General features: G+C 40.4%; 1 protein-coding gene across 3 annotated transcripts in view; it reads right to left on the bottom strand.

Moving 5' to 3' along the window:
• Positions 1 to 15,081, bottom strand: part of LOC102198647 (capon-like protein) — a 158,820-nt gene that overhangs the window by 60,908 nt on the left and 82,831 nt on the right. For 2 of the 3 annotated variants that reach the window (XM_013913826.1, XM_013913828.1), the window contains exon 6: positions 9,117 to 9,281. In XM_013913826.1, coding sequence (XP_013769280.1) covers positions 9,117 to 9,281 — 165 coding nt within the window. The remainder of the gene's footprint in view (positions 1 to 9,116; positions 9,282 to 15,081) is intronic. The other variant, XM_013913827.1, reaches the window with a different exon arrangement.

Below are 15,081 nucleotides of genomic sequence, written 5' to 3'. Positions count from 1 at the left end.
TCTATCGAGTAAAAGTTATATCGCGATACATATCGTTATCGTTCTATCGCCCAGCTCTAATCCCAGCACAAATCCCTGTCTTAACAAGGACACACACGCAAGATCTTTCTTTTGCTGTTCAAGTGCTTCACAAACCTGACAGCAAAGCTGGTGAAAACCAGCCCCAAGAGCACTTCATGGAAAAATGGAGGCTTTAATCATCTCTCCTTCTGTTGCCTGTTGAAAACGACCAGCCCGGCTGGGGTCAACATATACTGAGCCCTGATATTACTAGCTTTGTGTTAGCATGGAAACTTTGGCGATGCATTTTAGTGGCAACAGACTGTTATTTGGTGTGTTTGTACTTTACTGCCATGTTTTTGTCCTTTTGTAAAATTAAAAAAGTGACAGATAATGTTTATATCTCCACTCCTCAAAAGTTATAGGCTGCTTGTTCACTTTTCTCCTCTTTCCACATAGAACAGATAACAGAAATGCATTAGTCTGGAACGTATTACCCCGAACAGTGGCTGTGAATGCGGAAAATAATCTAGGTAGATTACGTTCTGTTCAGAGTCACTAAAGCCTGAAAGCTATAGTGCAGTAATTTAATGCTACCTGTCCTGCTTAGAAATAGGGGTTCACCCTGAATCTGAACTCAGTCCTGGACCCTACAGAAGAGCCACGCCCATTAGAGAAGAGAAGGAAATCTTACTCTATTACCAGACAGTGTATGAATCATAGTAAAGAAGAAAAGGCATGAATGAAGTGGCAGAAAGTGCAATGCTTCCCAGTAATGGAAAAGAAATAATTTTTTTATGGATCGATAGTTCCATCAGTTTTTTGGCGTAATATATGGAACATTTATCAAAGTAGTTACAGTCTATTCAGTTTGTAGAAAATGCTAAATGGATGGAAAACTGGCTTAAAGGTTAGTGTTCTCAAATCTCACACAAACTGGTGCAATGTGACATATATGAACAAACAGGTTGGCATTTCCTTTGTAAATGCTCAGCAAAGGAAGGACGGGCACAATCAGCCAGGCAGAAATCCTGACAGAGTGACAATTCACTCGTGGACCACAAACGCGGTATTTTGGAAACAATGACGCTGCTGTTCCTTGAAGAGGCGTAAAAAGTTTTTCTAAAAGCAGAACTCAGACAAAGAGCCAATTAAAAGGTGCACCACTTGTGCTTCACTGTGGTGGTCCCTTGGTAGTAAACCTGCTGCTACCCAATCCATTCTGCTCTCTTATCTCAGCTTCGTGAAAGTGAAGGCGCTTCAAGCACCTAAAATGTCTCGTTAAATCTCTAATTAGGGAGCAGCATCTCTCTGTCTTTTTATTACTTTTATTGTTCAAAACCGTCTCCCAGCAGAACGGCACCCAAGGACGGTTTTGATCTTCCCCATTCCCACTTTCACAACAACGTGAAACCTCAGTACCTATTTTCCATCCTTCCATTGTTTGCTCTTTACAATGCGGAGAGCATCTGTCTCTAACTAACGTTAACATGCAGGAATTCCACAGGGCTTTCCGTTTTACTTTATTCTAATCCCAAGTCACACATCAATGATTCATTAACATAGTGTTTACAGTTTTTCTGTTGCTTCAAAGTTTCATCGTTACTGGCCCAAAGAACAGCCTTCATCACCTGTTATCCATCACAGTCGTATCACCAGTATGTGGGCTGCTCCAACTATTAGGTCATTATAACATCATTCAAACAAAGTCAATCCGTCCTGCTAAACCAAAGAAGTGAGCAGTGAACTTCCTCGGCTGCTACAAGAAGTTCATTAGGTGGTCGTCTGGCTGAGGCAGTCTCCAATTGACTCTCATACACTCTGCTTTCACTTTCATCCACTGCTTAGATTCAGGCACCAGGAATACATGTGACAAGATCAAAATTTGGAACACATACCTGCTAATAACACACATCACAAGTTACATGAAGCTGGATTTACTAACTTACCACACTAGCTATTTTCACATGCACTACTTCACTCCACCTCTAGATGTCTCCCACATAGACTGGGTTGCTTTTTATTATTCTCTGATAACTAGCGGTGTGCGATACTGCAATAAATGTTATCGAGTAAATACAGGGCCATTACTGCTGACAATAACTCGGATTAATACTAATACTTTTAACTTATAAGTGCTTATGCGGTGTGCCATGATTTATGAGATGAACCATCATTAACGACCATTAAATCACTGTGATTACGTTTCACAATAATTAGCTAATACAACAAAACACACCTTTTAGCAAACAAAGTATCGATCCTATCACGCTAGTATCGATGGGATTACCAATACCAGAGTTGGTATCGATACCTTAGATATTTGGATCGAACCACCCACCGCTACTGATTACCTCGCTGAATGAGTCTAATGTAAAGCTGCTTCTAGACATCCACTGCCGCTCAGAATTTTTGTAGCATTACCTGAAAGGGGCGCGTGTGAGAAGGCAAATCTCTCTTGCAGAGGAATGGGACATTAGCCATTCTTTAATCTGCCAGATATCTCATACAAATGCAAATACATGCATTCACCAACTCACCCAAGCACTTCCAGCTTCTAAACCAGGCAAATTTTCAGCTATGTAAAATTCCTCATTAAAGACGGCGATAATTTAAGATTGGCCAGTGTTGTAGAAATGCAGAAATTACAGAAAAACTGCTTGAATGATACAATTTCCCTTTCAGACTGAGACGCAGAGACTCTCCCAGTGGTGGTGTAAGAGGATTAGATGTGTTGGTTGTGTGCTGCGACTTCACAGGGTTGGTTGCCGAGGATGTGCTCTTCACACCAGATTATCGGTATGGCATTGCCCACCCACGCTAGGGCTCTTTGATGTGGAAGTGTCTGAAACCCTTCCAGCACTGGTTCGCCTCTGTTTTTATCTCATTGCAGGAGAGCACTAAAGGGAACATTATCATTTCTACTGGTGCAATGATAAAGAAATCATTAGAAATGCACTCATACTTGTAATGCGGGTAAGACGGCAAGATGGGGCTTGGCAGAGTGAGGGAGAACCAGAAAAGCAGCAGTGTGGGAAAGAGAGGCAGCAGAACTGAACGTGCTAAACACATGGAGGCAGAATGGAAGGAAAGGAAATGTGCAAAGGAAAGAGCAATGGAAGAAGATGAAAAACTGAAAGCAGTGTGTGGCAGGAAAGACACGAAAGAGGACAAAGAAAGCAAGAAATGACTGAAAAAGCTCTGAAACAAGCTAAAAGGACCAAAAGCCAGATGCCAGATTCCATTAAGCAGCGGCTGAGCAGCAGCTGCAGATACGAGTTGTCCTGAATCAGATAGCTACCGTATCTCCCTCGATTTCAAGACTTCATTAAACATCTCCACTTCCACTCATCTCTAAGTGAGCTGTGATTAGTGTTGGCTAGCTCACTAATTTACATCCATTTACTGTGACCTCTGCGGCACAGTTCAACTGTGAGAATATTTTTCCAGTTCCCTGGTCAAACCTCAAAGTCACCGTTATTTTCAGCAGCACACAGGGTCACACTGAAAGCAATCTCTTCTTCACCCCTCATGGTAATTTCTTCCATAATAACCTGGGACAAAAAAAAAATTTAAACGCTGCTGCTTCTATCCATCACTCTGCAATACAGCTGGGACAGCTAAGATATGCAAACAGTGGGACAAATAGAAAGAAAATTATGGACACAATTATTTTTCGTGTAGATAAACATGCTGATTTTGATCACATCCTCAGATTTGTCTCTGTTCCAAACCTCTATTAATTTCAGCTTCCAAAGCTGGAAACAGAGGATATTACTTTAAAGATGCTGACACAAATTTGCTTCAAAACATGACTGAATCATTTCTCAAAACAGATGCAGATTCATTTTCTCTTTTAATCAGTGGATTGATTAATAGAGTCTGAGGATATTAAATCACTATCTTATTTCCTCAAGTATAAATAGGAAGCTAATGGTTGGGAGGGAGTGTGGGAGGACTCTCCGTCAGGAAGTTTTGACAGACAAGACACCTAATTCTGCATTCCGGCGAAGTTGGCAGCACCGATTTTTCACATTTTCTTAATTAATCTGTGGCAGAAAAATTAAAACCATAAGAACATGATTACCTTTCAAACTTCTCAGCACTTGTTCTGCTGTTGGGTCTCCAAACAGCATGTGACGAAATCAGCCCAAAGGACTGTGACAATAACATTAAAACAAAACAAGCTTAGTGCAGTTGATTCTTTTCAAACTAAATGATTAAACAGGGTTAATATGGTATTTGTGTCACCCACATAGCACACACTGGGTCTATCGGGGCAATTTGGGGCTCAGCACTTTGCACAGCGACACTTCAGAATGAAGAACGGAGAAGCCTGGGATCAAACCAATGACCTCTTTGAAATGTATTTTTGTCTTACAGCTATATGGCACGCTATAGCCATAAGTTATACGGTGACGTTTAACCAAAATACACTTTATTCTGTTACTTGTGTCTGTTACTCTCTGTCATAGACATTACTCTGGTGTAGTTTTGCTACAAAGTTCTGATATATGCCTGATGTTGATGCTTAAAGTTGCTCAAAAAGATGCTTGAAACTATGAAAAAGTGGGACTTTGAGTGGAAGAAAATTAATTTGTTTACAGTTTTTCAACAATGAAAACATAATGTGGTTAGCTCCTGTACTTACAAAATAAAAGCTCAGAAAATGCTGCAAAAATGCTGCAAATTATTCATTAATTCCTACTAATTTCATTTACTGAAGTGGAAAAATTCAACCTAACATCCTGCACTTAGAGGCCCTTTTTTGTAACATGGACAATTGCTGCAGTCAAAAGGTGAAAATTCACATGACCTTATTAAATACACGAATAGTACCTACAAAAAACCCCCAATTGATTCTGAAGGGGTCAGCTGACCGATTCTTCATGGAATGATTCCATTGCCAAGTGAAATGGCACGTGTCTTTGTCTGACTGACAAAACAAGTTCACAAAAGTTGATTTGCCTTTGCTGCATAACAAAGAGCACATTGTCTCGAGGGCAAATGTCTCAAAGACGGTGAACACATAACGCTGATGTCTGTCTATCCCATTTTATCCGTTAAAAAAAGCTGTTTATCGTACATACAGCAATTGAGCCTGTTTCAGTATTTTTTCTCACATTTCAAGTCCTTAGATAATTTTTATAATTTATGCGTATATACACTGGAGTCTTGGCAAAACTCAAATTCCTTATGTTTTTTTCTGGCTTTGTTTATCAAAGTTGTGGGTGGCTGATTTGTTATTGTATAACAGCACTATGTGCTCGTGTCTGACAGCTCTAAAAATCAGAAGGGACTCCCTGTTTGAGACATTAGAACCATAAACAAGAACTACAGCTGTCTTAAACATGACTAAGTAGGTTACTTTGTCATCCAGCAGCATTTACTTTCAACACACCCCCTGAAAAAACCCCTAACACTGTCATTTTCATTTATTGGTGTGAAACTGAAGCGAAGACGCCAGGGACGACTATTAGTTTTGAAAAGTAAACCAACTGTAGAACTCTAAATTACACAAAATACACAGAGCTAAAGACGTGCATGTGCAAGCACATCTTCAGCCAGATGATCTCCTTGTTCCTCTCTTCCTCTGTGTCTTCATCCATAATTGGGACTATCTGAGCAGAACCATGTAGCCTTTTCTTTTCTACTGTTTGACCTTTATTACTAGAGTTAGCTGCCTTTCCTTATTAATAGTGCTTAGAAGCAGTTTCAGAAAAGTTTATGCTTATACATCAGAGAGACGGATTTGACTGGACCAGTGGGAGAGAACACACGAGGGCTTAATAGTTTTTCTTGGCCACAAACAGCACAAATCACTTCTGTTGGCAAACTATCAGTCATTATGAATGCTCAGGAGATTCACATAAGCACACTGATGAAAGAGATTGTGTTGTGTGTTGTGTACATGTTGAAATTCTGAAATTGAAATAAAAAGAGAAATGATCGTCTGTATAGTTAAGTTTTAAAGTGAGGAAACATCTGTCAAAAAGTAAAAATCCATCTAATTCTGGCTTTAAAAAAAGTCATTTGTCTCCCATCTTGGTGAATAAAATTCTTGAATTTTAATCAGTCTTATAGGACTAATTAGCCGATATGTGCGTCTGTGCATTGCATCCATACAGTTGATGGTTGTAGCTTGTTAATTAACCTCGTAAGCATTAGCTAATAACTTAGCGCTCTACCCTTTTACTCAAATATGGTCACGTGTAACTTTAACTCCCACATTAACGGCTAAAACCACTCCCTTTGACGCAGAGTTTAAAGCTAGTGATGGGTGACAAAATGTGGTCACCTCCAAGTAGGTCAGTAGTAGCTTCATAGGCATGACGTAAACTTCTTAACTATGTTGGCTACATTGGGGCTTTTTCAAGCACTTGAAAATTCCCGGGCAACAAATGTGCCTGATGTGACTAATACTAAAAGTCCTCCATGAAGGACGTAACTGTGTTGAAGACTGTATTTGTAGGTTACATCAGTGCTATTATGTGCAGCCACTATCCAAACTAGCAGACAAACTAGCCCCTCCTGGATAAGCTTGAGCTGATAAATTAGGAGCGCGTTCTCCTAAATACGGTAACCTCTGGCTACAAAAGACAAAAAACAAGAGCTATAATCCAAGTTTGAAGGCAACAAAACGGGAGTTCACAACACAGTTGGCGTTCATCTTCTATAGTAACACATAAAGTTAGAGCTACTGTTCTCACTAAAGTCTCGCTGATATATCAGGAAATATGAGCAATCTGCTGATCTGCATTCATAATGGCTGACAAATGAAAATTTAAAAAGTAAACAACGGGAGAAACGGCCTTCAACCATGTTAAGAGTGTTAAAGTTGCACCGTTTGTCCAACAGAGGGCACTCTGAAATTTCCCCGTTGGTAACACAAATGGCAAAAAACAAAAACCAGCTAATCTGAGCAGCCAGTTAATCCAGTACGGTAATAAAGTCAGATCATTTTAAACGGCGCCGTCATGTGATTTTAGCAAGAACTCACAAATGAATACACATAACAAATGTTAGGGGGATCTGTTTACGGAGCTTCTGATACAGACTTGTATGGAAGGACTTGTTAAAAACGTTGTCATTGTCCGAGCATTCGATAAATGTGGATAGCACCACATTTGGGAAGATGACGCGCCCCTCCCTGAGTGTGGGCTGAAAACAAACGGCCATCCATCCTTGTAGGTGCTTCACTGGCAGATACGGCTGTGGATGTATATGAATGGTTGCTCTGTAATTTATACCTACATTATGTCCAATATATGTAATATGTCTCTATGTCGAGCCTGATTTAGAGCACGAGCCAAAACAAGTAAAGAAGTAATGGAGATATTTTTTTATTCTTCAGTGTTGCTTAAGTTTTGACCTCATAAAGTTGAGAAGTTAGGCCTTATAAATGATTCAATATTAGATTATTTTTCTGTCAATTATTTGATCGATAGCTGAGGTAGTTATTTAAGCATTGCAGAGATGGATGGTAGAAACAGCAGAGTGCAGCCAGAAGCCTTTAAGGAAATAAACTGAGGAGAAACTAATTTAGATGCTGTGTGGAAGCAAACTGCTACAGCATCTCAGACAAGTTACGATCACTTGGGAAACCTTGCTAAATGGCAAAAGAACCAAGGTCAGACACAAATGCCTGGAACGCACTCGTTTGAAACATTTCATGAGGTGAAAATCGTTACTTCATGTTCCAAAGCAGTTTTGATACATTTAAAAAAAATACACACACTAGTTCCTCTGCCCGTGGGCAGCTACCTTTGGCCTTATTAGTGTGTAATTGATCGCACCTATGTATGGGCATGCTCAGTCTGAATGTGTGATTTGTCAGTTGTGGCAGCAGTTTGTTTGTTCATCTCCATCTTAAGATGAGAACAGTAAAGTTCAGTGTGGCCGGGCAGTTTAATCAGGACCTCCGCCTCCCTCTCTAGAAGCTTTGAGACGTCAGAATTTAACTCTCTGCGATGCTTCTGGGTCAGCAGTGTGAGTGAAGAATCCACAAGGGAAAGCGTGCTGAGCTATGAAATGGCACTTTCTAATCTTAATCTTAAGGCCTTCTGTGTATGTGTGTTGATCCAGCTCGCAAACCCAAAGCCATTTCTGTCACTGTTCTCCTCCCCCACTACAGCCACTCAAACTGGATGACTGATGTCTCATGCTGGATGTGCTTTGCACTTTTTTCCTCTCCAAGACCACAGGCATGTGTTGATCTCCTTAATTTGTCAGTGACCCGTGAGTCATTCCACTGATTATCCTTTCCACCCAAGGGAATTCAGAAATTACTGTTAATACAGCCAAAAGCTCAGGGTTCAGATTGCTCTAAATATTCTCTTTCAGGTGCTCAGCACCAGCTGTTGGTTTAAAGGTGGGTGGAGCGAGTGTAAACAGCTTGTTTCAGACAGTAGGTGAACTAAGGGACTTCACCAAGTCCTAGTCTAATGCAAAGAAGGATTATTCTGAGCTGTCAATCCTGAATAGCTACTTCAGCAAAGTCGGATGGAAAGCAGAATAACAAGTCCCAATTAGAGATGAATTTTGGCAACAAGCTTGAAGGTACTCTAGCATCCTTGTACACAGCAGAAACAGTAACTGATATAGCATGGGCGGACAGACCGAGGGTGTGGTTGTTGCAACCTACAGGTGAAAGAACTGTGCTCTTAAACTGAGGTCTGTGGGTTAGTGTTGTGTATTGATTTAAAATCAATCACCACTGTACCAATACACTGTTCATAATTCATTAGCTTACACCAGACTGTTGCTCTATTTCTATTGTTATTTCTATTGTTATTTATTTATTCACTTTTAAAAGTGAATAAATATATGAGCGATCACACTGACCATAGCTACAGTGTTTTCTCTGTGCTCATCTTCTTTTACATTCTGCAAGCTTACCCATAAGACTATAGCCGAAAAGAGGCCACATGAAGTTTGGAGGTTTGTAACGATTTCCTCTGCAGAAATTTAGCAACTTCACTATGGTGAGGATTGTCGTGAGCAGTGTGAAAGTACTGGAGTGATGTGAAATGTAATTTAAAGGTTAAAAAAAGCATATTTTTATTCCTGTGCAAGCAGATTTCATGGGAGACATAATGTCACTGGATGACACTCACCTGTGCCACAGCCACTTGTGTCTGCTGCTGTTGCTGCTGGAGCTGTTGCTGGAGCAGTTGGATCTGGTGGTGCACAGACAACGGGGTGCTGGGTGGCAGTATGCCTGATGCTGGGAGCAGCATCTTGGGGCTGGACACCAGCAGGGAAGCCTCCTCTGAAGGCTGCTACCAGAGGGAAAAGGGGGAAATGAGGTCATGATGAGGCTTCAAACAGAAAATCCTGCAAACTTGTTATTATGAGCACATTTACGGGTGGAAGAGCCTTCAAATGAATCACCGTGGACCAAAAATACAAAAATAAATGATACATAAGTCCATGCATCCGTCTATCCATCCATCTCAGCCCCTCCTGGATGGCATTTTTTCAAAAATCAAAGTATGTTTGTTCTAATATAAGAAGAAATTGGTTGTAAAAGTTGAAAATAGTTCAAGTCAACAATTAATTTGTCATGGTTTCTGACATAATATCTAGATACAAGTCCTGAAACATATTTCCAGCAACCGTCAGTGTACTAATGGCACATTGTGCTACCTAATGCAAGTGTATCATATATCATCCAAAGTGTCAAAAAAGGGAAGATGTCATACATCTTCGCCTTGCTCATGCGGGCACTATTTAACAAAGCTGCTAGTTGACAGTCTGCAAGGTCCCTGTTGGACACGCTGTCTGTTCCAGTAGTCAGTCTGTGGTGTTTTGTGAAGGGAGCAGTACGTAAGTACATTATTTATTTACACCGCCTTTCAAAATACAAATCACAACAATAACAAAAAGACATAGAATGCTTTTGAAATATCAGTCTAAGAAGACGGTTTTAAATCTGTTATTTACAGCAGTTTTGTGCATGGCGCTGCCTTCACGTCTTATTACTATAGTTAGCTGTAATCAACTGATTTTACTTTGTGATGCGGAGGAAACTGTTGGAGTGATCTACAGCTTTTGAGGATTGGACATTAAATTGTTATTGCACTAAAGAACAAGAGCGTTGTAGTGACATGCAAACTACGTCTAGAACAGAAACAATTGCTAACACAACTTTAGCTCTCTTTGGCACTTGCACAACCAGCATGCTAACACAAAGCTAGCCAAGAACCCAGAATGCTGTTTAGATGAGTGAATGCTGACCCCAGCTCAGCCGCCAGAGCCTGAACTTCAGCAGGTAACAGAGGCAGTGATGAGCAGTCAGACTTGCAGTAGACTTGTAGTCAAGACCGCCTAAACTAAGACCAAGACAATACCAAGACGGACCGAGTCAAGACCAAGACAAAGTTGAGACGAGACCAAGACCGAGACAAAAAAGTCTCCAAACTGCAGCCAGATGCTGCTTCGTTTACGGGTGTCAGGCATATTTATGTGTTTTTGCAATGCACTCGCACAGCCCTCCTCACTGCTGTCTACTGTCTCACTCACTTACTGAGAGGACAGACGCACGCTCCACTTGACTGTCGCGTCTCTCACCCTCTCTGTTTTTCCACATAATGATATTATCTTGTATCCTCGCATGTGATTGGCCACAATATGGAGGGATTGGAGCATAGCTGAGTCACTGTGTGAGAGCTGAACAGCGAAAGGAAATTAAGTGAGGAGCCGGCTCTCGCTCGTTACATTGTGTATCATGGATACTGTTGACTCCAAATCTCCTGACCACTATGTCGATCTGAGACAGCGAGATGGAGACAGTGAGACCAAGACAAGACCGAGGGATCCGAGACCAAGACAAGACCAAGACCAAAGTCTGTCAAGACCAAGACCACGTAAAAGTGGTCTCTTGAGACATCCAACTCTAACTTGCAGCACTATAACTTCCATTTTCACCTATCCATGTTTCTACAGTAGTGAGTAACGTCCCCAACACTGCTAATAAGTAGTACAGGACATATAAAATGACCCAGATATTTAAGAAATACATAATTTGATAAAACATAATATTTCACGTAAAAAAAGTAAAATGAATATCAGAGCTTGTGTTTTGCTTCACATGTTGCAGGTGTATCTGTTAAAATTGCACACTCATGCTCGTTTTAACCATGTACTACTTCAAACACTTTTTCTAACTTGCTCATAAGAAGCTGATGATGCAAATAAAAAGTAAAAAAAGAGAAAGAAAAGAAAAGGCTTTGCTAATGAATAAATAAATACAATCAGGACAAGCAATAGCGTCAATAAAATGCCTTGGAGAACAAGCCGTCATCAAAACAACAATCTGAATTTAAAATGTAGAGTTGCTGATTAGTTGCACCAGTGTGGAATGAGTGGTGCTGCCCTGGAATGCAGATCAGTAGCACTGAAATGCTCCACTCCAACAATAATGAGCTTTGGGAATCAGCTCTCCTTCATCTAACGCCATGAAGCATTGTATTATAGTTTCAAGGCTTTAGTTACCGGTCACACTTCGTGGCCTTTCCGTCATTCAACTAGTCAAAATATATATATTTCTGTAATACAATGGCCAAATAAAATATCTCATAATCCATGCTAATGATGACATCCAAGCAGACACAACATGGAAATACATTTAAAACACGTGCTGTTCCAAAAAATACACAGCCATATTCTCTTCTCCGTCATCAGATAGGAAGATAAATGCAGGTATTAAATCCCCTCTTGAAGCGGTCCTTAAAAACAGACTATTACACGTTGGTATAGAGGAATAAATAAAAAAAAGCACTCTCAGACCAACACGGAGACCTTGAGATTATAGCGTACATGTTTTCCTCCAAAGGCATTTACCACACAGACTGATACAGGCTGAAGGCCATGTAGTGCCCCAAAGGTAAAACATTAAGTGCGCTTTGCTGTGATGGACCAGTCATGGCAGTAGTGAGAGGAGTCTAACAGCGAGCTGACATAAATTCGGAAACCTCGGGGCCTAATAAATGAAGCCAAGTGCCAAAAACTGCAGTTCCTTAAGGGTCACTGGAGGCTGGCTTCAAAAGCGAGTCAAATTGATTATTTTAAAACCCCTAAATGCTGTCGCGACTAAGTTAGGCTGCTTTGACTGATCTGTGTAACAGCACACGCTGTGTAGATGGCCTCTTTTAATTGAAGTTACTGAACTCCACCTGTCTTGAAAGTTACTGTTTCACTGAGTTTGTGTAGTTGGAGAAATTTTAAATGGGTGGATATATATTGTGGCTTGAAAGCCTGCAATCTAGTTTTAGTGACCGGAAAGTTTGTATTTATCAATAAGCCTCTCATCACTGTGTCATCTGTGTCTACAACTTAGCAACCAAACTTTCATGCCGATAAAGCAAGAATGAGCTGGTGGTGGCCATCACACCAAAGTGTATGCTTTAAAATGTGAAAACACTGGGTGGTATCACTTCCACTGCCACCTCTCTTACCTCCTGATGTGGACATTGTCGCCCTTAAAAACGGAGCAGTTTGCACAACTAGTGTATCGTAGCAGCAACACCACAGACCACCTTGTGCATACACCTGTGATGCTACCAGTTGACAAAACTGCGATATTTATGTGTAACAATGTTGGTCAGCCAGCCAGATATATGTGGATATCAAAAGCTTTTGAATAGAGCTGCTGTGTATTCGAGGGCAAAGTGTTTCATAATGAATCAAATGCTATTGGATGGTTGGGGCGACTGGCGATCAGAAACCTGATGAAATTGAACCTTAACCTGCCTTAAGGAATCTACTCCAAAATACTTCACCGTCTGTCTCTCATGCCTTCTGATGACACCAAGAGCAGACGCACTCTGCATGAGAGGAAAATGTGACTGATGGCCTGCCTGACACGGACCTTTTATGTTAACGAGAGGAAATTATCCAGGTTGACAGGTTGTTTGGCGCCATCATGATTTGAATAATAAGACAGAAGTCTCCAGAATGAGTGAGAGTGTGTGTGTATAAATGTGAGATAAGAGAGAATTTGTTGGCGATGACTTCTCAGTAACAAGCAGGATCCCGATAAACGTGTTTTCTCTAAAGTGCCTCTTTTTAACACACACTTCCTTCACCTTTTTTCCATTGGAGTTACTCCGAGATATGTAAAACAACTGCTCAGCTGCTAAGTAAAGGACGGTAAGCAGGATTATTGCGGTAGCTTTGAAGCTGGGTTGTCAGACAGAGAAGGTTTAGCAAGTGGAAGCGTGAATAAGATAATTCAGCACTTAAAGCAACACAGAGGAAAGAGGATGGCATGTTTGGCTCACGAGTACTGTGGACACAGGAACTATTCCCAATTATAGAGAAACAGAAGGAGAAGACAGACATAAATAGACTGTCAGCTGGCGCAGAAGAAGACATAACACAGATGGAAAGAAATCCCATTCCAAAAGTACACTGATTTAGTCATCTGCAACATTTTCCCATCTGATAAACTGTTTACTACCAGTGATGTTTCCCATCACTTATAACAATGATTGTCTATGCCATAACTGCATATTAGAAAAGCCATTATACTGCTTTTGCAAAATCCATTGTCAACATCCAAAGAATGTGTCACGGAGGACTGGAGCTGTTCTAGCACCTAATAAGCAGTTTTGAGGAAGCACATAGGAAATTTCAGCCTCTTTGGGATGTGGGTAGTTCAAGAGTTGTCATTTTCCCCCTCATATAACATCAATGGTGAACAAAAGAGCTAAGGCAGGCCAAATATATGGTACCATACTAGACGCAAACAGCAGCTTACTATGCATCAAACAAAGGATTCCAGGCAAAGGAAGGTAATTCCTATGCAGACCAAACACATGAAGTTTGTCAGGTGCACTAACCATAAATTATAGGATGTAGTCACAGACTATATATAAAAAATAGACGGTTTGTGCCTTTAGCCCTAAGGTCACAGTTACAACTCTGGCTGCATAGAAGCATAGAATCAGTTTATGGCGCTTATTTGAGTCGGAGGAGGATAACGCACACAATGATTTGTCTTGTGACTGTTGAGTTGACTTGATGTATGCTTACTGTATTCTAATTATATACGTTTTGAAATATATATTTTTGAAAGCAGCAGAAAAAAAACTGTGCAACGAATACACAGCATATCGACAAAAGCAGTGGGCCACCTACAGGAGCTGCGCAGCCTTGGAAAGCTAAGCCATGAAGCTCCCAGCACACAGCTCTTTTGCTGATGTTAACTTCAGAGGAGGTCTGAATCTCTGCATTCCTATATACTGTAAATCATAGGAATAGTAGTATAAAAGAAAAACCCGATGCATTTTACAGATGAATTGCTTGACAGCTGCATTGATAAAAGTGGTAATGATTGTGGATGTAGGAGTATGCTACCATTTTACTTTCAAGCTCTTTTCAAGTCTCTTTTGAAGATGACAAACAAAAGACTGGTTGCAGAGTTGGTGTATTAGCTTCTCAGGGTCATTCTTTACCCATCTCAAAATGATGCCACACTTGGAATATAAGCTCTAAGAATGATATGGACTAATAATGTCAGAAATAAATAAAGGTATTAAGAACCAACCAGCTGATAGACTGTAATGACCTCAAACCTTATCAAATGAAGTTTGATTGTAGAATAGTGTAATTTAAAGAATATCAAAATACAGTTGTTGCATTTTCTTTAAAAAGGTTCGGCTGCAATAAATAAAAAAGAACATGTAAAAGTGTGAATAATTATTTTTATTATCTCTGAAACACATGACACATCACACTTCCTCTGAGCCAAATCCTGTAACTCCAAAAATGCCACTGCACAGAGGGCCCACACAGCTGTGTGAATGCTGGATGCCAACATATTCCCATAAACTGCACAATGCCTGGAGTGACTCCTAAAAAACTGGTGACTGAGCTAGCGAGGGTTGATGCATATGAAAAGCTGTCAAGGATGTTAAATGGGGCAGGCAAATGTGGGCGTAGAAGGCACTCAGTTGTGAACATTTGTAATCTTTGTGTTAATGGGTACAAGAAGTCCATTCATTAAAAAAAAGAAGCCAAACTGGTGATGAGATCAGTCTCTTTTTTTTTAAAGTAACTTTTGAATTTCCATATGAG

The sequence above is a fragment of the Pundamilia nyererei genome, unplaced genomic scaffold (genome assembly GCF_000239375.1).
Source record: "Pundamilia nyererei isolate P.nyererei 1_Seehausen unplaced genomic scaffold, PunNye1.0 scaffold00153, whole genome shotgun sequence".
NCBI classification, from domain to species: Eukaryota; Metazoa; Chordata; class Actinopteri; order Cichliformes; family Cichlidae; genus Pundamilia; species Pundamilia nyererei.
Note: the sequence above shows the minus strand (reverse complement) of the source record. Positions and strands in the feature narration are given on the sequence as shown.